The 25,244-nt window shown below is 34.3% G+C and overlaps 2 protein-coding genes and 1 non-coding gene across 5 annotated transcripts in view; 2 read left to right on the forward strand and 1 right to left on the reverse strand.

Moving 5' to 3' along the window:
• The first annotated feature begins 2,261 nt into the window (after window positions 1-2,261).
• Window positions 2,262-2,471, forward strand: LOC132188912 (small nucleolar RNA U3). Its single transcript, XR_009440971.1, has one exon. It is a non-coding gene; the product is annotated as a small nucleolar RNA U3 (small nucleolar RNA).
• Window positions 2,472-5,804: 3,333 nt separating this feature from the next.
• Window positions 5,805-10,490, reverse strand: LOC132188843 (protein FLUORESCENT IN BLUE LIGHT, chloroplastic). The gene is made up of 5 exons (XM_059603408.1): window positions 10,329-10,490; window positions 9,423-9,532; window positions 8,505-8,673; window positions 6,918-7,238; window positions 5,805-6,254 (listed from the first exon to the last, which is right to left on the reverse strand). The coding sequence occupies exons 1-5, from the start codon at window positions 10,423-10,425 to the stop codon at window positions 6,052-6,054; spliced, it is 900 nt and encodes a 299-aa protein (XP_059459391.1). The 5' UTR covers window positions 10,426-10,490; the 3' UTR covers window positions 5,805-6,051.
• A 3,463-nt stretch (window positions 10,491-13,953) lies between these two features.
• The window catches only part of LOC132186657 (nuclear pore complex protein NUP107), a 26,690-nt gene continuing 15,399 nt past the window's right edge, over window positions 13,954-25,244 (forward strand). Inside the window, exons 1-10 of one of the 3 annotated variants that reach the window (XM_059600641.1) lie at window positions 13,954-14,219; window positions 15,246-15,613; window positions 17,245-17,314; window positions 18,464-18,577; window positions 19,549-19,582; window positions 19,742-19,867; window positions 23,245-23,403; window positions 23,739-23,831; window positions 23,909-24,085; window positions 24,496-24,594. In XM_059600641.1, the coding sequence (XP_059456624.1) occupies window positions 14,140-14,219; window positions 15,246-15,613; window positions 17,245-17,314; window positions 18,464-18,577; window positions 19,549-19,582; window positions 19,742-19,867; window positions 23,245-23,403; window positions 23,739-23,831; window positions 23,909-24,085; window positions 24,496-24,594 (1,320 nt within the window). In that variant the 5' untranslated portion in view covers window positions 13,954-14,139. Of the gene's footprint in view, window positions 14,220-15,245; window positions 15,614-17,244; window positions 17,315-18,463; window positions 18,578-19,548; window positions 19,583-19,741; window positions 19,868-23,244; window positions 23,404-23,738; window positions 23,832-23,908; window positions 24,086-24,495; window positions 24,595-25,244 lie in introns of those variants that run through there. The other 2 variants (XM_059600642.1, XM_059600643.1) reach the window with 2 other exon arrangements.

Here is a 25,244-nt window from a genome sequence, read left to right on the forward strand (position 1 = left end):
TATTGCTATCCAGGTTTGTGGATTTCTTTATCCTATTCGCCTTCGGTCATAACGGTATGTATATCCTGTTTAGGTACGAGTGTAAGGTGGCCTTTCCCTTATTTAAGAATATTTCACATACACATATTTCACGCATGCATACACACAAGAACTGAGGATTGAAGTCAAATGAGTCGAGTCAAACTTATATGAGTCGTGGTCGCGAGCATTATTTAAGCCAAGTTTATATAAATATGGATTGTTTAATATTTTGAGCAAATTTTTGTGTTTACAAATAATTCTTTTATTATTTAAACTAAGACTGAATTGAGTTTAACCGAACCGAGCTAAGCCAAATTCATAATCAGCTAGTGTAATACCCCTAACTATAATTGAAAAAGATTTGTAAAGTCCACAAAATAAAAATTATTTGGTAAATTGAGAAGTGTTTTTAAATAAATAAAAAACTGGGGAGTATTTTTTTTAAAAAAAAAGGATCATTTAGTGGTAGCCTCCATAAGATTGCTAGATGGATCAGGCAATCCCCTTTAGTTAAGCCCTACTTTTGTCTTTGGTTTGATGGTTGTATGTGTTAAAAATGTGGTATATTTTGTTTTGGGTTGATTTGGTCGGTCTCATAATTTGCACAATTCCCCACCCATCCAGCACAATTATGTGAGTATGCATCCAAATTCTTTTCGTCAATCAAAATGTTTATCAATTGATCTCGAGCTGGCCACCGAATTTGATCTGGTAGTGATGAATAATTTTGGAAATTACTTTTGTATTTTTCTTACATCACTTTAAAAATGATGACAGCTGAAAGTATGACAAGTTTTAAATGCTTCCGTATTATTCTACAAAATAACTTTTAAAATTTACCAATGGTGCATAATTCCGCACAAGTTAATGTGCATTCTCTCCTGAAGCAAATGAGGATGACTGTGAATTCTCACAAGCAAAATGGGTTGCATCTCATAATTCTTTTGGGTTTTATCCTAGTAGCGATCGCCTATCACTTGTTTGATATTCAATAATAAAAATAGATAATCCAATCAATCTTAACAAAAATCAATAATAAAAACAAACGGTGAAATAAATTTTAGGCATAGTGTCTCCCAACCCAAAAATCATTATATTTAATAATATGAGCTTTTTAAAAAAATAATAAAAATTATAGAAAATTGAGCAGGGTTTAGGGTTTCTAGTTTTTCAATAGAAGACCTTTATTTATATCAAAGGTTAGCGTTTTTAGATTTTCTTTTTTGGTTTTTACTTGTCAAGAAAAATAAAATTCCTTAAAGTATATGTTCCAACTTAATTTGAACAAATACATCATAATCTTTGCCAAAAGTTACACAACCCAGAAGTGGTGAATAAAGTTTCTTCTAACTCAATTTATTAAATTAATATTTATACATTTTAAAAAAAAAAAAAAAAAGACCTGTAGGAGGAGCCGAGGCGGTGGTCATTTACAAGTAATAACAGCCCTCGATTTATTCCACTCTTCTTTTTATTTTCTAGATTTAAGATCTACGAAAATTGACGTTTAGAAACATCCTACAACACAAAATCATTTGGAGAAAGTAAAAGGCATTTTGTTGGAATCTATTTATCAAAGCCTTCGTTAGTTGTAACGGAAGAAAGAAGTACTTAGATTATACATTAATGTTGCATTGGCCGCTCACAAGTCACAAATATACTAATTGTTGATTCAGCTTAGGTTTATATATACAAGACGCAATCTAGGATGTCACACGTCTTCAATTGTTAATGTGATATTCTCAATTTGCGTTTTTTGTCTTGTTCGCAAAAGACATGTAACCATTGGTCAAGCATTACATCTTGGACATGTATATAAATCATCACTTAAATTTATTTATTTAATTAATATTGCAACACTCTCACTCACGTATAGGTTTAAACTTTTTTTCTTAATAAGTGAAGGTTAACACATTTGAGAACTTTGGTTTTAATATAATGTTAAATCCTTGCTTGTTTCAAAAGATTAAACTAATAAAAAAATGATATATTTAATTAGTATGCTAAGCTCTCTTAATTATTTATTCCTTACTATTTTTCCAAAGCTACAGAGAAGCCCCATCCCTTGAGATGCATAAAGTCCTTTTATAGTAGTATCGGCGATGCACGCATAGAGCTTTACAGTAACCTAGGGTCCTAGATGACAAAAGTAAATTAAGTAATGAAGCGCACGCGTCCCACATCGAATAGTTATGAAATAGAAAAGCTATTTATATGGCGCGATTTCTGCTTAGTTGGGTACGACCTTACTTGAACAGGATCTGTTCTATAGGCTCGTACCTCTGTATCCTTGAGTTCTAAGGAGACAGGAACCTAAATCTGGTTGATGAACCATGGCTGTGCGATCAGAGCGTGATTGACAGCGTCATGGTCCTCGGGTCATTGATGCAGTAGAGGATCGTTCTCAGCCATTACTAGGCTGGGATGGTCGTACAGCTGTCTGACAGATTACCTCCCTTTTTGTCAACTTTCGAGTGCCTTTTTTATTTTTAAAAATCAAACTCTTTTTTACATTACCAAATAATTATCTTTACTTTTAAAAAAATTTAAAATTATTTTCATCTTTTTATCACATCAATTAATTTTTAAGATAAAGTTCACATGTTCCCTCAAACTACTAATAAATTAATAATGTTCTTTTTAAACTATTAAAATATTGTCAATGTCTCTTCTAAGACTAGCAAAAAGATAAAAATGTTCCTATATATTTCTCAATAAGACAAAAATACCCTTAGAAATTAAAAAAAAATAAAATAAATTTTAAAAAAAAACAATTTTATTTTTAAAATGGAAATTTTTATTTTTATTTTTAAAAAAATTAACAATTTTTTAAAACAGAAATTTTTATTTATAAAACAAAACAAAAAATTTCAATTTAAAAAAATAATTAATTTTTTTCTTATAAAAAGAATTTTTTTTTTAATTTAAAATTTGCCACCCTTTAGAATATATTTTTTTTAATTTTAGTTTTAAGTTTTTTTTAGAAGTTTTAGTATTTTTGTTTTTATTTTACTAAGAGTAATTTCATCATTAGGGGAACATTGACAATTTTTAGTAGTTTGAGGAAACATTGTCAATTGGGTAGTAGTTTGAAAGAGGTATGTGCACTTTCCCCAAATTTTTATTTGGAGATCAGTTGAACATCTTCTAGTAAAAATTATAATTAGTTGAGTTGATAGAATGAATAATTAGTTAGGAGAAATGTTAAGGGTACGCGAAATCTTTTACTAAGTGATATGTACTAAAATGATGTGTAACTTATTTATTAGTATCCGTAGTGTTTCACTTGATTAATTGTGTTGATTCTTTCCAATGAATAAAAGATTTGGTATCCCTATCATTTCTTGTTAGTTATTGGACGTTCTATCTTAAAAATGATGCATTCGGATCTTTGCTAGTTGTTTGAGTTGTGGGTCGTCGGACCTTTTGAGCTATTTGGTGGGTGGGTATTGGAAGCCCATCAGTAGTTAGACCCTCCAATAATTTAATTTCCCTTGATTACGTCTTGATTCTAGCAACTAAAACTTACATACAAACACTTTTAGTAAAAACTGTAATTAGTTGAGGTAGGGGAATAAAGAATAAGTTATTTGATGTTATATCTTAGGAAGGATGTGCTCAAATCCTTCTTGTTTGTTTAGGCTGTGGGCCACTAGACCTTCTAGCTTTTGATAGCCATTCATCAGGAAGCCTGTCGGTAGCTAGGCCTTCCAATAGTTTCCTTAATTCCCTTGAACAATTGTATTATTAGTCGTTCACTGAGACGGACCTATGCACATAATGGGTGGGCCATGGCCACCCCCGATTTTATAATTTTTTTTATTAATTTTACTTTTAAAATTTGCATTTGAGACTTGGGCTCAAAAGAAAGTAGTCCACAATTTTTTGTTTGGCTTAGACCCGTAAAAAACAATCCAAATTTTTTAAGAATGCATTGGGCCTTTCAAACAAGAAAACGCATATGACCGTAATGCCCCAAACCCATGAATTAAAATGCCATACGTCTATCCCTAAAATTCATATTGTTTTCGAGAGTGCAGCATGCATATGAGAAAAGTTTCTAGTTCCGTCACTGGGTGTGGGACATTATTTAAAGTGTTTTATTTTTTACAATATCTTGTGGGTTTTTTTCTTTTCTTTTCTTTTAAAGTACTTTAGTGGCGGGATCACATCTAAAAACTTATTTGGAGAAGTGTTGTTTAAGAAAGAAGTGCTGTTTTTTTTTTTTTTTGGAAAGGAATCGAGCGGTTTTAGTATTTGAAAATTGAGGAGAACTTCTTAATTTTTTATTTTTTTTTCCCAAACAAACACTTTTAAAAAACAAAAATAAAAAAAATCAAACTAATTATAACTTCTTTTAAATTTCCTTTTCAATTTATATAGATCAAGTTATATTCGCTTAACTTAGCACGCACCATATATGGCCTTTGCACTTGTTTATAGGTTAGGAGTATGTTTGTGATTGTATTTGAGAAATATAGTTTTTAAGTCAAAAAGTGTTTTTTGACAAAAGCTTCATTTTTTTTTTTTTTACAAAAATACGTTTTGGCCATTTTTAGAGTAAAAAAAAAAAAAAAAAAATTGTATTTTTTACCAAACATGTAAGCTTTTGTTTGACACAACTTTTAGATACTAAAAGTACATTTTAAGCTTTCTAATACAATTTCAAACAGCCCTACGTGCCTCAAAGTCTATTTTCCTAGGAAAAAATTTATACCTAATCTTTGAGTTTTTATGCGATTTCAATTTAGCATAGAATTTTTTGATTTGGACAGTCAACCGGTAATTCATGTTTTTCAAATAGGTTTTCCCATCGACTATCTATCCAAAAAAGTAAAGAAATAGTGCCACTCTCTAGGTAATTCATGTTTTTCAAATTGGTCTTCCCATTAACTTATATTCAAAAAGTAACATAATTAATTCTAAGTAGCCAGTTTGTGCCATGTCATACATAAGTACCATTTCTCTTATAGGAGCTGATTCACTATCATTTATCTTATTTAATAATCGAGCTTAAATTTGTATCTATAATTGACTCATTTATTAAGTGAACCGAGTGAAAGTCAAATCTATTCAGGTCGGGTTCAAGTGGCTTTGTTTGTTCAACAACCCTATTTGAGGGTATTGGAGCTTTGAGTGATTTTCTCTTCACTAATTTTCGTATTCTATCTATGGTTGGTGTTCATCTCTGCCTATAGATGCACCTCACATGGAAAAGAACCAAATAATTATGGTATTCTTGCGTGTGATTGTTTTTGTGTTATCTACCTTAATTGTGGACTCTTCCACAACCCAGGAAATAACATAGATATCTCTGGCATAGTACCAAAACATCAACATTATCCAATGCATCTCTAACCTTAGAAACTTTTGCAATGTTTTCTCTGCACACATTAGTAACACAAAAATGATTTTCAGCTCATAAAATCATTATAGAATGGATATTTTTTTAATTTTTGATAATCACTTGGAAGCAAGCCCCACACCACCACCTCAATGAGGGAACACGGCTTTAGCATTTGGTGCAAGTCACGCTATATATCTGGCATTGTATGAAATTCCAAACAGTAATATTTGTTTTAGACATTCCATCAAAAATCTCCTCAACATATTCATTTCGCTCACAAGTCATACATAACTCAATACTCTTTCTTAATAAAGAGAAACAATCTGAAAGAAGTGAGTCAACCACAAGAATAAAAGAGAAATAGGCTCTTTACTTGAATCAAAATTCCAATTCAAATTCAAAGGCAGATTGATATTTTGTTCCAAAAAAAATCGCAAATCCAGATTTGATTGTCATATCATGGGGCATACCAATCGACAACTAGATTGTTTTAAAAACAAATGGAAGCCCCAAGACATCCAAAGGGATTTCGGGAGGATATTCTCCATCAAGTGACTTTTAACATAGATACAAAAATGAAATGCCACAAGGAAATGCAGGTGACCAGCTTTCAGCAAACTCAACTAATACTACAACCTCAAAACATCATTGACAAAGAACATGTACTGGATTAGAGGAACGATTTAGTCAGTTTCCAACCGTGAAATATATTTGTCATAGAATTTCCCTGCTCGCTCAAGATCTCCAAGCTCAGTATAACAATCAGCAATTGCTCCATAAGCTTCAGTGTTTCCTGAGTCCTCTCCTTCTCTCTGAGAGATTGCCAAAACCATAGAATGGTATTTGATGGCTTCCCGGTACTTGCCTTGCCTTTGCAGGGAGGCTCCTGAAAGATCAACTTTGAATCAGAACTTGAGATTGGTAGCTACTGTAGAGAAATCACAAACAATGTTGAACCTACTTCTAAGAAATTATATATGAAGTAAAAGAAAATAGTGAAAAACATGGACCAATGAAGAAAGTTCAAGAAGCACATAGAACTCAATAACAAAACGTAATTGAGAAATCCAGAACACCATATTTTGACTGAAATTAATGCTTAGAAAGACTAATAGAGTCAATTTAAACATTTTTGTATTCTTAAATCTTGAAAAAAATGTGATTTTGATACTCAATAGAGAGGAACCTCATAGTAGGTTGCACATGATTGGTTTCATTTAGTTGCCTGAGAATGGTTATAACAATTCTTTGGGCTTCAATTAATGAGATTACTCAATGAGTGATAAGAGAAAAAGGTCTTATCAACAATCAATCCAAACCAAGGCTAAACACTTCGATTTATCCATAAAAACAATAAAAGAAAAGAGAAAAATCCTTCCCAGGCTTTTTTCCTTTTTTGGAACTAGATGCGTAGGACTTTTTTCCTTTTCCCTAAAATTAAATATCCCATAACATGCCTTTTGTTTGTTTTCCTAATTTGACATAAGCCATAGCACTTCTATTAAACAAACCTAGGAGGCAGTTAACGACCAAGGGAATGCAAACAGACCTAAACCTCTTGCAGCCTTCTTCTCCTCAGTAGGATCCTTTAAATTCTGAGCAAGCTCAAGAGCTGTTTTAAACTCCATGAATGCTTTCTCAAGTTCTTGGTTTCTCAAAAAATTCTTTCCAGTCTTCAATCGAGAAATCAACTCATGCTTCTTTGGATCAACAATTACTTCATTCTCTGATATTCTTCCACCAACAGGAGCATAACTCAAGCTAGGAGCATAGGACTCAATCTTAGCTTGCCTTCTTAGAGCTGCATTGATTTGGCGCAGCTGTTCATTCAACCGCTGCATTTCCCCTCTCCTTTGCCGAGCAAGCAACCCTACCATACAGGCAATCAACAATTAGTGGGAAAATGTGCATATAAACTTCATATTCATAACAAAATGATAGATATCAGGCACTGAAGTATAGAATGGGTTTTGTTTCTTAATTCACATAGCCACTCCCAATTATAATCCTCAAAATGAAAGAGAGAGAGAGAGAGAGAGTACCAAGCAGGATTTTTATCTAGGGGGACTGGATATAGTTCTAAAAAAAAAAATTGATTTGTGGCTAAATCTTCGGGTACTTGTATAAAAACATGCTTTATGTAAATTATAAAACATGTAATACATGAGATAATTAAATACATAGATAAATTAATAATTTTTATGACACTTCAGTTTCTATACAGTCCATATGAGATTGTAGAGGTGATTAACTTCAAAGATGTATAACTGTCCAAAAATTCTTCAAAAATTTAAAGGCATATCTAGACTAAGAAATAAGTTGTATCTAAAAAATTAGTTTTAACAAAAAAATTTTAAAAATAATAATAATAATTTACAATCATCTGCCAAACCTTAAGCTAATGCAGAGAAAAAATAAAAAATAAAGAAGATCATGAATCAAAGAGAAGTGCCAAAAAGAAGGATGAAACTAACCATGATTTTACCTAGAAAGAAAAAGAATAAAAGTGACCATGATTACATAGTTTATGAGTAAATGTTCAAATCTCAATTTTGTTGGAGACATTATTCAGCATAATAATTCTATGGGATTTAAATGAATTGAAAAAATTTTGTTTTTCCCCCGCTTTTTTTAACATATTGGTAGAAACTACCACTTATCATTTCCAATGACAGTAAAGGAAATATAACCTAAGAAACATTAATATAACAACTCCAAAAACATAATCAAAATTTTTAGCGGGAATTTTCCAAAATCTTTAAGGATACTCAATTCCCAACTTGAAAATGCTGCTTTAGGACAAGGCCCAAGGTGTCTGGGACATTAACAAGTCATGCATGTTGGTCATTTAGCAGGCAATTTCCATGCCTAAATCTCAAACTCCTAGGTGGCTGTCTGGGTTATAAACCACAGCCTCCAGGGCATTCCATATGTGGCACTTTCTTACATTTGCTCATCAAAATGCTTAAAAAAATATAAATGCAGTAATCTACGTGTTTTCTTGTTTTTTGTTTTTGGGAAAAAGCATAATCAACTTTACCAATAATAGAAAAGTCCATATATATTCCAAATAAATACTTCAAAGTAATGGTAAGGAATGGAAGTAAAGGATACCGTGAAGCCAATAGTACCTTACCTCCCACAGTGGCTCCTATAAGGGCCACACCTAGCAGTAAAGGCATGTTCATGTTGAAAACAGAGTCATTAGCCTCACATGTTTCTGCCAGAGCTTTGAAAGGTGTAGTTAACATCAAAGCATTACTGACAAGAAATCCCACTGTTCGGATTCTTAACTGTTTGTTTCCCTGCCACAGCGGTAAACAATTGCTATGAAAGTGGGAATCCATAAGGAAATGGATGGAAACTAATGCATGCTATGGTAATTTTGAGCACACACATCTTTCTTGAAATATAACACTAAAACAAACTTTTCTGGTTAGGTGTTCCTTTTCTATACATCATATGTATTGGCATGTGCCCTTTCGCTTGTAATAAATTTCTATTACTTATAAAAATAAAAATAACAGTTAATGAACTCCATCCGTTTGTGGTGCTCTAGTTTGGTTGTGAGCCTATGACTATCAAATGAAAACCAAACTTGGCAAAATTTAAATAGGCAGTTAACTCTAAACTTGACAGGAGTTGCTAACTTGCAACTTATATCTACTAGAAAGATCCAAAAAAAAAAAAAAAAAAAAAAAAAAAAAGGCCCTACAAATATTTTGCATAATAATGTTCTCTAAAGCAGTTTTCGTAGGGATTGTAAACTCCATTTGTTAATGTGTTTTATGAGGTATTTTTTGTTTTTGATTTGAAAAAAGTGTTCTATGTGACATAAAGGTGAAAACTATTTTTGTGTTTTGAGTTGCTTGTTAATGTTTTTATTTTGAAAAGAGAAAACAAAGACACAAAACAAAAAAGGAGCCTTAATCTCTGCATTTTACAATTTGGGATTTTCTTATACCACAGATAAAGCAAGCAAGTGCAACATATATCATAACCAAAACTCCTAGGAAAGTCATAACAGCTGATATCGGGGAACTCACCATCATACCTGACAATGTAAGTTCGGCAAAGTGAAGCAAAACTCAGATGGTCCATAAAAAGTATCTCCCAAGGACGATATAAGCCTATCCATCTTAAGTGAAAGAGAAGCCATCTTCCCTGATTCAATCAATGAAAACATAACCATATTAGCAATAGAATGATTCTCCACATTAGTGTCGTTAACCCTGCAACTATCCCACATAAGGCCTTCCTGTATATGGGTAAAAAGATGGTGGGTTGATGAACAATATACACGTATTTATGCATATATAAAAAGTTTTGAAAAAATTTATTCATTATGAAGACCATTAACATGAAAATCACGCAACACGACCAGCTCAAGAATCACATATTTTCTGTGTTTCATCTTCTACTATCGTTATTCCACACTTTTCTCGAATATCCTTGATTCTGGGAACTTATTAAAAGTGGAATATCGTTATTCCACTTTTAATTACAAAAAAAGAAAAAAAAAGGTTCAATCCTACTTGCATACCTCAACAACAAAACCTCCACATTTCACATTTAGCTTTAACCTCAACAAAAATTAACGCTTACACTAAAATCCAATATAGACACTGTTCTCAAAAACTAAATTTTCGTAAGTATTTTTTTTTTTTCCTTTTTCTCTTCCACCCACAAGGCAGAAATTCAAGCATAATATCCAATTTATTGTCCTTAGTACATTGTTTTCTCTTTTTTCTCAGCAACCAAACTGAGCTTAAAATGTGAAGACCCCGTCAGAGGTTACCATTGGGGAATATTCGAGTTCGCTGTTAAGGTTACAGCCTAAGGAGATAAATAAGCAGTGAAAATTCAGAGCAGAGAGGAAGGATCACTTCGAATTTCAAAAGTAAGCAAAAGGTGAGAAATGATTGGAAAAGAAAGAGATTGTGTACGGGTGAGTACTGACCGGGAGCTTGGGATTTTCGGGTGGAAGGATCGGACGGCGGAGATCGGACGGAGTTCGGGGGAGTGAAGAAGCAGGAGCAACGGAGCACAACCGCCATTCCTTCGGATAAACGTTGGGGGGTGTTCCAGTGGGCTTCTTTATAAGCATAATGTCTGACAATGTAAAATGCCCTTCGATTCCCAAAAAACAACACTTTGATGCCACGTTTATAATTTACCAATTTTTTTTTTTTTTTAATTCCTCCGGAGAATAATTGTTTGCGAGGGCACAACCATGTTTAATTGACAGGTTAGTAGTGTTATAAACAATAACTTATAATATTTGGGTCATCAGTATTATATTACAAGTTACATTAGATGGCACCAACCCTATTAGGAATGTGTAATATATTGGGTATACCATATAAGGTAGCTATAACCTAAGACACCGGATTAAGTTTCCTTGTATTAAAATATAGGGTTAAATACTTTATTCACCCATATGGCTTAACTTTTTTATTTTTTAACCCTTAAGGTTTACTTTTTATCATACAAGGTCCCTCTGGTTTGTCTGAATGTGATGGAATGCCACATTAGCACTAATCACGGTTTGACACGTGTCCATATAATTAATTAATTAAAAAATAAATTTTTTAAAAATTAAAAACATTAAAAAATTATATTTAATTAAATTTATTAAAAAAAAAATTATATTTGAGACGTCGGTGGCGGGCGATGGAAGCGTGGCGTACCAGTGCAGGTCATCGGAGGTGTTGGTTCAGAGGATTTCTGAGTACATAGAGACCGACCAGTGCATTCAAGCATGTGGGATTGACAGGAACATGATTGGTATTTCATCTGGCCCTTCTTGAGCCACAATTCACCGCCAAGCTTTGCTCCCCGGCTTGCTACCATGAGTGCCCCAACATTGTTGACCTTTACTTCAACTTGGCCACCGGCGAAGGTAAGAATTTTTCCAAACTCAGTGAAAAACTTTGGTGGGGGTTTACTTCGACTCATGACTATTTATTCCAACTTTCCTTCTTGTTTCTACGGTGGGGGTTTACGGGATTTTTTTCATGGCGGGTGGGTTTTGCTCTTACGGAGATCATCAATACCGGAGCCACGCCCCATGGGTTAGCTGAACCACCCCTAGACACCTCAAAATTTATTTATTTATTTTTAATTTTTTTTTAAATTTAATTAAATATAATTTTTTAATGTTTTTATTTTAAAAAATAATTATTTTTTTATTAATTAATTATATGGACATGTGTCAAACCATAATTGATGCTGACTCAAATTTTGGACGGAATGACTATTTCTGTCTTTAGGCAAACCATAAGAACCTTCTGTGATAAAAAGTAAACCCTATGAATTAAAAAATAAATAAGTTAAACCACATGGATGAATAAAGTATTTAACCCTAAAATATATTGGCGATTGTTACTAAGATTATATCTACACTTCTCAAAACAAAACTACATTTTTATGATGTAATGATAGATGCAATACCTAATACAACTGTGAAAACATACGTTTATTTCAACATTTATAATGGAAGTTTATTTCATACTCAACTGTTAAATTTATTTACTAAGCCTTAAACTTATACAGTATCAAAGGTGAGTATCAGTTTGGTCGGTATCGGTAGGAGCATTTTCGCCTAATGATTCATAAAAGTCGGTTCATTCGATTAATTAATCGACTCCATACCGACAATGAATAGTTTTGACTTTTTCGGTTAATCGGCTAAGTCGGTTAATTGTCCATTACAATTTTTTATACTAAGATTTATCAATGAACTACATAATTAGTAAATAATATGTTTTATAAGTGAAAATAACAAGTAAATTCACGGAACATGGACCAAAATGATAACCACAAATGAGCTGGACAAACACAATAAGAAAAGTTACTAGATAAAATTCAAAGTTCACTTAAAAAATCAGCTAAGTTAGTTAATTGTCGGTTAATCGATCAATTTTTTTTTCTACCGCCTACCGAACTGAACTGATATCGAAACAATATTTTTATTTCACCTACCGACTACCGTAAGTCGGTTGTCGATCGGCGATGGTTCGGTGGCGATCAATAAACAATTAGTAAGCGGTAAACGGTTAATCTGCTCACCTATGCGCAGTATATTGCGATTTGGTAGGTCAACAATTTTTTTAGTGGAAGCCAATTTGCTAAGATAAAGATGCTAGGCGAATATTTAGCAGTGCTAGGTTTGCCTAATAATTATTATTTTGGTTGGAAACTCCGAGCTTATGATTGATGATATTACTTGTACACCTTATGGTTGTAGAAATTATCGGATCTTATATTTCACATTCTGCTTATATTTACTATGACATGTTGTGGGTGATCCCCTTAGTCAGTTACCAGTTAACTGCATTAGATAGATTGTCAGTAACCCTACTAGGATGAATTGATTTAATCAATACAATTTTGGGGCGATATACTCATCATAAAGAACATGTGTTAATTGTTTATTGGTGATGAAGTGCCCGATTGGCAATTTCCGTTATATTTATTTTTGACATGTCTAGAGGGCCGGAAGGGGAATTCAAATTAGTTACTTCTACTTTATGAGACACAGTCTTCCACCGATTAAGTTATCTCTTAAGAGTGGAGGGAGGGAGTTATGACTCCCTCCCTCCCTGCCCCTTTCTCTTTTCCCCTTCCCTCATCCCTTTTCTCAACTCCACCATATATCGATCAGGGAGCGTGTGTCAATGGTCTTGACTTCTCAAGGTGTTTTTTAGTGGTGCGTGGCTGGCCGGCAGTAGTGCGTGGAATGCATGAGGATGTGTTGGGTTTTTGTTATTGTATTTTCGTTGTTTTTAAATAAGAATGTATTATCTCTAGATTTGCTTTTAGTAGCGATATATGGGGTTGAGTTTTATTCATTTTCTTAAATTTTATTTTTACAAATCCTTAAGAATAACAGAATTAGTTTTCGGTCAGTCTTTTGTTTCCTTACAATTCTTTTTTCTGGAAGTAAACCATGTCATTATGGTAAAGGCAACAAAATGAATTGAGATTGATAAAGCATTAGTAGCGGAAATAAAAAAAGCTAAGGAATCAAGGACCTGACAGCGGATAGAGACGTAATTCGCCAGAATTTGCTGTAGATCTGAAACTGATTAAGACGGTGATTTTTCATAGATATTGTCCTATAAAAGCTCGAGAGGCTATTATGCATGTTATAAATAATGTTTGAGTTGTAAAAATTTCAAATTATATCTTTGGCATTGTAGAGAGCATTTTGTCTCATTTAATTGTTATATCAATGAAGAGATAATTCGTTCAAAAATAAAAAATAAACTACCTCTCAGAGACATTTCCATTAGATATTTAAACATTAGTTATGCAGCAGATTTTATTTAGTACACAAGCATATCACAATAAATTATTTGCCGTCGTTAAAACCTTAAAGGTCACATTTCAAGACAATTTAGCGCGCACACATATATATAATTTTTTTTTTGGTGAGATTTGCACATGACAAATTGACAATGACAATTGACAAGCATTTTCAGCAATATGGCGTCGTTTTGAAGAGGCGAAGGCCGTTAAACGGTGCGTTTTAGTCCAACCCCGAGTCCTCTGACCCTCTGCAAAAGGTGAATCAAAAAGGCAAGCGGTCCGAGTTCACCTCTCCAGCAAGAGTTTTAAGTTATCGAAGTTTTAATCTAAAGTAAATTAATAAAACCTCTCACGCACGACCACTTCCCGCGCTACCATTTGAGCTTTCTAGGGTTTAAGCAACAGTCGAGCTCCAACCCTCCAAAATCGTAGGGAAACGACGTCTTTTCCAAGCGGAAATGGACGTCGACATGGACACTTCTCCCAGCTACTTCGACCCTGAAGACCTCTCCGTCAGAGAGCGATTTCGCCGATACGGGTACGCTTTCAATCGTCCACTTTTTTCTTAGTTTTTGATTCAAACGAAACCTGTTGGGTTTCAAATGTCAGAGTCATCCTCTCAGTTCCTGAATTGGCTAAAAAAGAAAAAAGATTGAGCATGCCGACCGTGATTAACTGCTTCTGCCTTCTGGGATGCATGAGATATGTATGCTGTACAATTTTAGGACCTGTTAGGCTGTTCAATGGTTTTCAATTATGGCTATATATTTGTATTTTGGTGATCTTCTTTAATGTGATTCTTATTGGCTTGATGTTTTTGATTCTTGAATTGCCCCTTCCTTACTGATGCACTTGTACACGACATGCTGTATAGAAGATGAATGTGGCCAGTCAAATTCCGTGGGAGTCTTATCACTTTATACAAGGTCCTTATAGTTTCTCTGTGTGAGTGGCAAGGCATTTTAGGATTAGTAGTTTGAGTCTGTTTTTGTGCTTTTTTTTTTTTTTTTTTTTTTTTTTTTTTTTTCTGAAGTTATTTCTCAGTGCAGCTTCCTTTTGTTGGGAACAGTAAATTTGACATGGCACTAATTTTGTTCCAAGGAAAAGAAAAAAAAGAAGAAGAAGAAGAATGGAGCTAATTTGAAAATAGACGTATAATGTAAGATTCAGATTTAGGTACTTATCAAAAAAAAGATTTAGGTACATGCATCACCTGTTATTGCTCATTACACGAATATTTACTGGTCCTTATAAGTAAAGCTTTAAAGGGATTCACTTTTAATGTTATATTGCATTTTTGATAGGTATTATCACCTTTGTTCTTGTATTTTATGCTGGTAAATCTTGGTATTGGTATTTTCTGGTATATTTATTTTGCTATGTTTGTATCAGTAGTTAAAGTAAGGGGGTTTACCTTTTTGGGGTTATCAGAATTCCAAATCTCATACTTACTTTTCACTTTCAGATCATCATCCTCGATATAATATGAGTGATTTATTCTTGCATAAATTTAGCTGCGCTTTCTGTCATGCATATAGCAGCATTAAAACACATATATGTGCAGGAAAAGGCACTCAGCATCAAGCATATCGCCCGGTCAAGAAATTTCAACATCAAAGTTCAGTGAATCCAGGCTATTGTATGATGGACAGAATATCCATAGCCCAACTAATGCTGCCCTTCTTCTTGAAAATATTAAACAAGAGGTTGAGAGCATCGATGCTTATCATTTACAAGGAACACCTGCAAGGACACAATCTGCTTCTAAAAGGAAACCATCTATTGATAGTTATGGAATGTCAGATATGGATGCTGGTGTTGATTCACTTCGCTATTCGCTAAAAGCTTGCAAGCATGAGGATGAAACTTTGGCAGATGGTGGAGACACTACTTTTACTCTATTTGCATCTCTACTTGATTCTGCTCTTCAAGGTGCTTGAAATAAGTATTTATATTTGATATTGCGATTGATTTAGGAGCAGAAAATTTAGAGAAAAAAGGCTACTTTTCATGTCACTGCAGTGGTGTTTATCTTCAATATCATATCGTGGCACTGTGACATTTTTTTTTTTTAATAATGGCTTTATGTCTTTTTGAATCCTTTTATTTAGGTTATTTTTGTTGGGTGAGATTTTACTATTTTCAAGGGCTAGGATTTATTTTTAATTGGAGTTTCTGTTAAATCACCAATTGTCACAAAAGCTTCACTTGATAGAAAAAAGTGAATTGATCATTTAATTATTATTCTAATATACCCTTTTATGTGTGAGCTCAAACTTCTTAACAAGTGAAGCCCAACACATGCATATTTAATTGAAATGGGAAGTCAGCTGTAATATTGTATTAAATCAACATTTATCCTAAAAACTTAACCTGTTTGGAAAGAGTGAATTTAACTATTTAATTATTATTCTAAGAGTCTCTTTTACGCGTGAGCCCAAACTCCCTCTAAACAACAAACTGTGGAGACATGCTTTGAACTCAGAACTTTCACTTTTATATTATGTTTTTTTTTTTGATAAGTAATAAGAAGTTTTATTAAAAGCGTAAGGCGCCCCTACGTACACTGGAAGTATACAAGCGGAAACGCCTAACTAAAAAGAAAAGAGAAAGCCGAAGCTCACCCACAAAAGAACCCCAACAAACCCACCCAAAAACCCTCAAAAACAAATACCCAAAGAAGCCCAAAGCCCTCAAAACCAATTTGTTAAATCACCAATTTGTCTCAAAAGTCTATACTAATATGAAATGGTGAATTTAATTAACACTCTTTTTTTGATAAGTCATTTAATTAACATTCTAATAACACTCTCGCTTGTGTGAGGCCTTAAACTCCTATTCAATAAGTGCGGCTTAATGTATGGAATATTCAATTAAATGGAAGGTATATATAATGTGGAGTCATGGTTTGAACTTATGACCTTTGTACTAATACCATGTTAAATTACTGGTTATCGCAAAAGTTTAAGATAATAGGATATGATGAATTTAACAATTTAATTATTATTCTAACAGTTTCTATGGTATAAAAGTGTGCCTAATGGGTGTAATTAGACTTGAAAAAATTTTCAGCAAAGAAAGTTATTTTCTTTCTTTTCCCTAGCTATCTAGCCCATAAGTTTTGCCATTTGGTGGTGATTTTGATCTCCATGCTCTTGCTTTGATCTCTTAGTATCTCTAGCAACAATCAGCTATGCTTTTGTGGGCTTTCCTATATCAGCATTGATCAAAATAATTAATCTTTTTTCAACTATATCATCACTTTCAACATCACTTTTTTGTTTCAATAATGTTGTCACTATTCATGGCCGCATAATTTATTATCAGAGTTGCTATTTTATTTGGATGGTGGCCTCATTGGGGCTTGGCATGAAGTGATTATCGATTCAGAAAATGTTCTCAGCTTGAATTCTCATATAACTGAAAAATATTTTGTTGAAGTTGATAGTGTTTGAAGTACCATATTGTACCTTTCATGTTACTTCTATGGTGAATTTCCTTTGCAGGTTTGATGCCTATTCCTGATCTGTTCATGTTACTTCTACGGTGAATTTTCTTTGCAGGTTTGATGCCTATTCCTGATCTGATAAGAAGATTTGAGAGATCTTGCCGAAATGTTTCAGAGTCAATTAGGTGTGTCCTCTACTATTAAGAATAGTTATGAGCTACTATATACATTTTTAGTATGCCAATGCACAAAATTCACATATAGTTTGATGTCTCAAGTGTTAATTTCCTTTACTTATAAAAAAAATAAAAATTCATTTACCTTTCTCCATTTGTTAATGTAGTGATGTGGGCAATGACTCTGTAGTGGGTCTAAACTCTTCAGTTTGGACCAGGGTAATTTTTTAATTTTTATTACTGTAGTGATCAGGCTTTTCTTGAATCTAGTGTAATGTCTCTGTGATGCCTTCTTTCTCCATTCATTTAAGGATATAGTAGAGAAGCAATTTAGTATAATAAGAGATAGTTTTCACATAAAATCAATAAGACAGAAGATGCACATAAAAATGTATCATCAAAGGTGTCAAAAGGAGGAAAAAGAAAAAGAAAAAGAAAAAGAAAAAGAAGAAGTTGCAGTTTTAGTAAAATCCAATTAGTGAAGCATGTAAAGAAAGACAAAGGCTAAACAGTGAGCTCAAAGCTGTCCACTGGAGTTTTCGTTCCTAAATCTATCGCTCTTTTTTTAATCATTTTCCTTTTCTAAATATTCCACAAATTTTATAAGGTCTTAACAATAAAAGAGAATCCATGCAAGTGCAATGTCTAATCTTCACAAAGTGAAAGAGAACTATTGCTCTTCTTGGCTAGATAACCCAGATTGCAGAAGCAAACTAATTGAGGAGAAGCCATTGTTTAATATCCCAGTGATGCTTGGGCCATACCCAAATGGGCACTTACCTATATCTTGGGTATGATAATATGATTGTAACTTGATCTGGATATTGAATCAAGGAGCCTTGCAGTTTATCCCTACTACTGTTCTTGCCGTGGTTGCCTGAGGTACTTTGTCTTGAAACAAACGATGATACTATAAAATAATACTAGTTGGCATCAGTTATGCCCGACTTATGCTGGACTTGGAGTCTTTGACATGCCATTAGAATTATAACATATGTGCAATTCGAAAATCATAAATATTCTTTGTTCTTGGTATAATATAGGTAATATCAGTGCCGTATGCTTTTAATAGAATCTCCATTACTTATCAAAAAAGAAGAAGGTAATATCAGTTTCTTTGGTGTCTGTTTGACTCTTTTATGTGCGTTGCTTCCATAGGTATGGGTCCAGTGCATGGCATGGGGTTGTGGAGGACCAATTGATGAGGCAGAAGGCTCAGCTCCTGCTTGATGAGGCTGCTTCCTGGTCTCTTTTGTGGTACCTTTATGGGAAAGGAAATTAATCGTTAACCTCTTCTACTTCTGATGCTTCTTGGATTCAGTTTGTTAAGAGTTTGGTAGGAAATGTCTGTACATGTCTGTGTATGTGAAATGTATGATAAATGTAGGTTACTGAGACTGCTCCAGTTTAAATCTTGTTTGAGAATTAGGATATTTTGGACATGTGTGTGCTACTTGAAACAGAGGTTGTTAAATTATAATTTTAACAATTTTTTATTTAAATATCTGGGCAGTATTAAATATTTACAATGATTTATACTCTTTTGATTCCAACCTTTCTTTATGGATAGCGTATGCATTAAAGGGGTCAAAGAGAGGGGTGCAACCCCAGTACAAGAGATTACACCTCAAGACAGACAAACAACCCCTCCCTATGGTTTAGTGCATCCCACAGATCCTAAAAAGGAAAAGGAGAAGAACATATTGAGTATCTATATACTCTAAAATTTCTATGATAAGCTCTGTGTGGCTATGTTCAAAGCTTTGATGCTGCTCTTTGATGTGTATGTGTGTAGCCTCTCTTCCCTATCCCCACACGGTTTCCTCACCAAAACAAAAAATAGGAAATAGACCAAACCTTCATTATTTTTTTAAACTGCATGATTTAATTCTTCTTTGTTGTTTCTAAAATTACAAAGACTGCTTTATGAGAGTAACCAATGCATAAATCATTGTTGCAGTTACTTTTTAATATGCTTGCCTCAACCATGATACAAAAACAGTAATATTGCTATGTGGCCTTTTTATTCTACTGCAATTGTGTTTTTTGTTTTTCGGTTACATCAATTGTGTTCTCCTTATCTTAACAACATGCCTTCTAGGTGGCTTTACATTTAGGCTTTAATGGGAAGGCCATTGTTTATGGTGTAGCTGTTGTATTCTTATTTTAGTTGGTTTTGGTGGTTGCCAATCTTACCCTATTAAGCTTTGGGTTTAGTGCTTGATGATTTTTGTTCTTCATGCAGTGTCTGAAGAACTCCCGAAAGAGTTAATCCTGGTGATGCATTTTTCTCGCATGTGCTACTTTATAGGAAAATATTCTTCTATAATTTGTACAGACAAAATGTTCTTTTGTTTGATTTTTTTTTTTTTAATTTTTATTTATTTATAAAAAATGATGACTTTATTCTCATTTAAAGTGGTTGACTTATGACAGTCCCCCCAAACTTCGCATTTGGAGGCATGCCAGTTTGTTGCAGATGATCATACGGCACAATTATGCCTTCGTATTGTTCAATGGCTTGAAGGTTTAGCCTCCAAAGCACTTGACTTGGAAAGCAAGGTGATCAGTTTTGTGTGTATCATTTTTAAAATATATAAATTGGTTAGAAGTGTTGATTGTTAATTTGTTTGTCAGGGGACCGCTTGCTAGACAGTATTTCTTGTCTTTCTTATTGGCTGAGTAAAATTTTTTTTTATCTTGTCTTTAATAGAAGTTTCTGCTATTATTATTATTATTTTATTTTTTTGACAAGTAACTATTATTATTATTATTATTATCTGTCCCATTTTCTTCTTCTGATGGGCCTTCTGTTGCATCTCAAGATATTGCTAGGTCTTATGGGATTTCTGGTTTGAGAAAAAGAGTATTGGGGATGCTTACAAGTGACGCTGCTAAAAAGTGATTAATCATAGATGACTACTATCACAGCAGTGTTAGAATCTGTCATGTGCTGTTTTTTTTTGGTGCCATCACAAGTTGATTAGAACGATTGACCATAGAATAATGCTGTCACATATATGTCAAAATTGTATATGTTACTGTTTTAGATAAATGCTGTGACAACTTTTTGGTTGGGTTCAGGTCAGCTTGGGCATCTCCTTAAAAAGACATGCCTAGTCAGTTTTTTGACGCATTACGAAGTTAAAGTTTGGGAATAGGTACTGCTAACGGCCTTTGTGGTCCTGGTTGAGCCTAAAAGGATCAGGGAATTCTAATGTAAATGTGGGGGTTTTTTTTTTCCTAAATACAGGAGAGGGGAAAGGGGAAATGTAAATGTGGTTGAAGGCATGAAAATTAATATATTAGGCTTTGAGCCAACTGTAGAGATAATTATAGACTGAAAAGGACAAGGCCAGAAAGAATACTTGTGGTTGACCATATTAATTCGGATAGCAGTTGAGGAAACCTTCTAAAATCCAACTGTTTTGCCTTAATTGGAATCCTTTGATGCTATAGTGCGTGCTTGATCTCTTGTATATTGTGAATTATTCAAATGATTTACATGAGAGTATAAATCATAGGATGCAATCTGTTGGTAACCTACGACACTAGTTTTTAGCTTTTCCGACTTTTACCACTGCTCACACCTGTACTTCTATTGTCCTTTGAATTGGTATAGACCTTTGAACAAGTTTAACATATTAATTAATCTTTGAGCAAATGTTACTCAAGCTTAAGTTTCTATGGTGGGGTATGGAGGTGTCTTAAGAAGAAGATTTAGACTCAGAAATTGATGTAGCGTGGCATAGCGGGAAGCTGAATCTACAAGCACAATAATTCACAATTCTTCCATAGGTCCAAGAAAAAAATAATAATTGCAGGAAAACTGAAGAACAATCACTCTCTAATTGTTTCTTATTGAGAAAACTGGAAATACAAAGTTTGGTCGGCTAGACCATCCTTATTGAGTCTAAGTAAAAGTAGGGTCGCAACCTTGAAAGCAAAATACAAAACTACCCATATTGCAAGTTTGATCAATAAAGCTATACATAGCATTTTAGATCGACCGAATAATGATCAAAGCTATTTGGAATCACTACCGAACAAACTTCATCACTTCAATCAATTGAACTAGTGATCAAGGCTCTCAGTAATTAGCATTGAGCAACATCTCATCCTTTCAATTGATTGAGCCTTGACTTTTGATTGATCGAACTCTCCCTCTCCCTCTCAAACTTCTCCATGAAATTATTGGCAAACTAGTCCACATCATCCTCCTAGGGTTGGAGAGAATTCGCCCTTGAATTCGCATCATCATCAAAAGAATCACCAATATAAGGAACTAGATGCTTGACATTAAATACATCAGATGTCTTGATGGGGCTTAGACGCTTCAACTATCTCCAATGGTCCAATGTTCCTGGCAGTAAGCTTGTTACATTCACCGACGGGGAACCTATCCTTGGTCAACATGGCCCACACAAAGTCACCCACATTAAACTCCACATAACGCTGCTTTTTTCCGCATTTGGCTTATATTTAGCACAACCCCAGACCCTAATGATTTCTCTATGGCTGTTTTCCAGAAGTGTTGGGAAGTTTTGATAGAGGACATCATGGAAGTTTTCAAGGAGTTTCACAGACGAAGGAAGTTTGAGTAGAGCATTAATGTTACTTTTGTGTCCCTTATCCCTAAGAAAGCTGATGCTGTGGACAAATTCTGGAATCTGTCCTGGTAGCTAATGAATGTCTGGATAGTCGGATTAGATCTGCGGAACTTGGAGCGTTGTGTAGATTGGATTTAGAGAAGGCTTATGATCATGTTAATTGGGAGTTTTTGTTATATTTGTTGAAGAGATGTGGCTTTAGGGAGAGATGATGAGATTGAATAGAGCATTGTATTTCTACGGTGCAATTCTCCATTGGAAGGTTTCATTATCAGTTCACGTGGTTTAAGATAGGGGCTCCGTTGTCCCTGTTATTGCTTGTGGTTGTTATGGAGGCATTGAGTAGGATGATGTCTGTCATAATGGATAAGGGACTCTTATCAAGATTTTAGGTGGGGTTGAGGAATAATGAAGAGATTATAGTGTGCAATTATTGTTTGCGGATGATACTTTGATCTTTTGTGAGGCAAATTGTGAACAACTCCGTCATCTAAGGTGTTTATTCTTATTTTTTGAAGTGGTTTCAAGGCTGAAGATTAACGTGGCTAAATTAGAGCTAGTTCCTATGGGTAATGTGGGTGATGTAGAAGGTTTGGCTTAAATTCTTGGGTGCAGAGTGGCATCTTTGTTGATGAAGTATTTGGGTCTTCTTTTGAGAGCTTATTACAAGCTGGTTGGAAGAGGCTTTATTTGTCTAAGGGAGGTAGGTTGACCTTGATAGAAAGCACGCTTTCTGATCTGCCGACATATTATTTTTCTCTCTTTCCTATTCCCATAGGCGTGGTTAATATGCTTAAAAACTTCAGAGGGATTTTTTATGTGGTTGACTTGGTGATGAGTTTAAGTACCATTTAATGAATTGGTAGAAAATTTGTACTCCGATAAAATTAGCAGGTTTGGGGGTAAGAAATTTGATTAAGTTTAATTACAAACTAGTGATCAAAGCTCTTTGGAATTATTATGGCATGGATCTTATCGCTTTGGTTGATCGAAGTAGTGATTGAGGCTCTTAGGAATTAGTTCTGAGCAACATGAACTATGCCTTTCAAACTTCTCCATGAAATTACTTGCAAACTGGTCTACATCAGAAATGAAATGTGGATTTTCTGTTCTTTTTAAAATGCAAATCTTTTAGTTAGTATGATGGGATAATGGTCGGTGTTTCCACTTTTTCTGTGGTAAATAGAGTATGCCTTTGTTTTCTTCATAAAATTCCTATTATTTATTAAAAAAAGAATATGCTTATAAAGCTTTACGATTGTCGCATTGAATTTTTTTACTAAGAGTACATTGTTTTTGTATGACATGGAAATTATTCAATATTTGCAGGTGCGAGGATCTCATGTTGGTACCTATCTCCCTAGCTCTGGAGTTTGGCATCATACTCAACGGTATCTTAAGAAAGGAGCCTCCAATACAAATACAGTTCATCACTTGGATTTTGATGCTCCAACACGCGAACATGCTCATCAGCTACCTGATGACAAAGTACGCTCTACACTGTTATCAAGTTTACACTCTACACTGTTATCTTTTAATGCTAGCTATGCTCACATATTATATTTCCTTCGCAATTTGTTGAATGCAAATACAAATATGTTTGAATGATACTATGGAAATTGCGTTAGGAACTGCATAATAGCCATTGTGTGATCTTACTGTGGGGCACATGACTATGCTGAATTCTGGTGTCTACACCGACAATAGTTATTATTTAATATAATTTTCATGAATACAGAACTCTTAGAAAGTATTTGAAACATTCAAGTCTGAAAGTGCATGTATTTTCCTTAAATGCGCCAATAACAGTCTTAGCTCAACAGAAACAAGATGAATCTCTTTTAGAAGATGTCTGGACACTTTTAAGGGCTGGAAGACTGGAAGAGGCATGCGATCTTTGCCGGTCTGCTGGACAGGTAACCAATGATCTTGATTAATTAGGTTATGGTTTATGCTTCTAGGTGATGTTCTCATACATGTTAACATTTTGAAGCCATGGAGAGCTGCAACATTGTGCCCATTTGGAGGGTTGGACCTATATCCTTCTGTTGAAGCGCTGGTGAAGAATGGAAAGAATGGAAAGAATAGAATTTTGCAAGCCATCGAACTGGAAAGTGGCCCAGGTCACCAATGGCGTCTTTGGAAATGGGCTTCCTATTGTGCATCAGAGGTAGGGTTGAAAGGACCCCCCATCGGAGAGATTTCTATCATTTTCACGTCTTGCCGATACATGTTTGATTCTGATTTCTGTGCTCTATTTCTCTTCATAAGGTTATATTTGTGGCTCTAGTTTCTTTCAGAGGTAACATTCCCTGCCAATCCCTGGCATCTTTCTTGAGAGTTTGAAACGAAACTACAAACATTTTGCTGGGGAAGCTGTTTGGAGCATATTTGTTTTTATCTTTTTTGCTTTTATACCAAGAGACCTGTGCCTTTAGTAGATTCAATAATGCTTAGCTTAATAATATTAGCACTTGTAAATTCTCATATATTCAATCATTTCGTGTGATTGCATGAGGTTAATGTACAAATTTTATGAGTTAATGAATCTTGGCTTTTCTACCTTTATTTTTTTTGAAGAAAATTGCAGAGCAAGATGGTGGTAAATATGAAGCAGCTGTATATGCAGCTCAGTGTAGCAACTTAAAGCGTTTGCTTCCAATCTGCACAGACTGGGAGGTAGTTTTTTGTCCCCTGATGAGCCCTCAATGTCACTTCTTAATTTCATTTATGTTTTTGCATTTTAATAGGTTTTCTTCTTTTTGTTATGGTTGCGTGTGTGAGAGCATGTGCATTGGTTTTTGATAACAGCCAGCAGCTTGCTTATATTTTCTGTTTAATTGTTCATATTTCAGCTTCTTAATTTCAAAGGGACCAATTGTTAGCCTTACAGTACTGGTCCTCCCTGTCAAGGGAAATTCTGAGGTTATAAGTGTGGGATTTCTGGGATTTATAAGAAAAAAAGAAGGTAATATTTGAAACTAAGGTTAAATACTAAATACCCCCCTAGGGTTTCATAACTTTATTTTTTCCCCATAGAGTTTTATTTTTATCACAGGAGGTCCCTGTGGTTTTGATAATAGATCAAATTAGTCCTTCTGTTAGTTGACTTAACGGAATTCCACGTGGACCAATCAAATGTTGACACATGGCACCCACTTAATTTTTTTTTTTTTTTTTTTTTTAAAAAGAAGGAAAAAAAATTGGGGCTCTGCCACCCCCTTTGGCCATGGGGGTGACCTGGCCACCCCCATCTGGCTGGATGGGGGTGGCTCGAGCCACCCCCTTGGCTCCAAGGGGGTGGCCGGCACCAAGGGGGTGGCCGAAAC

This window comes from Corylus avellana, chromosome ca7 (assembly GCF_901000735.1).
Source record: "Corylus avellana chromosome ca7, CavTom2PMs-1.0".
NCBI classification, from domain to species: Eukaryota; Viridiplantae; Streptophyta; class Magnoliopsida; order Fagales; family Betulaceae; genus Corylus; species Corylus avellana.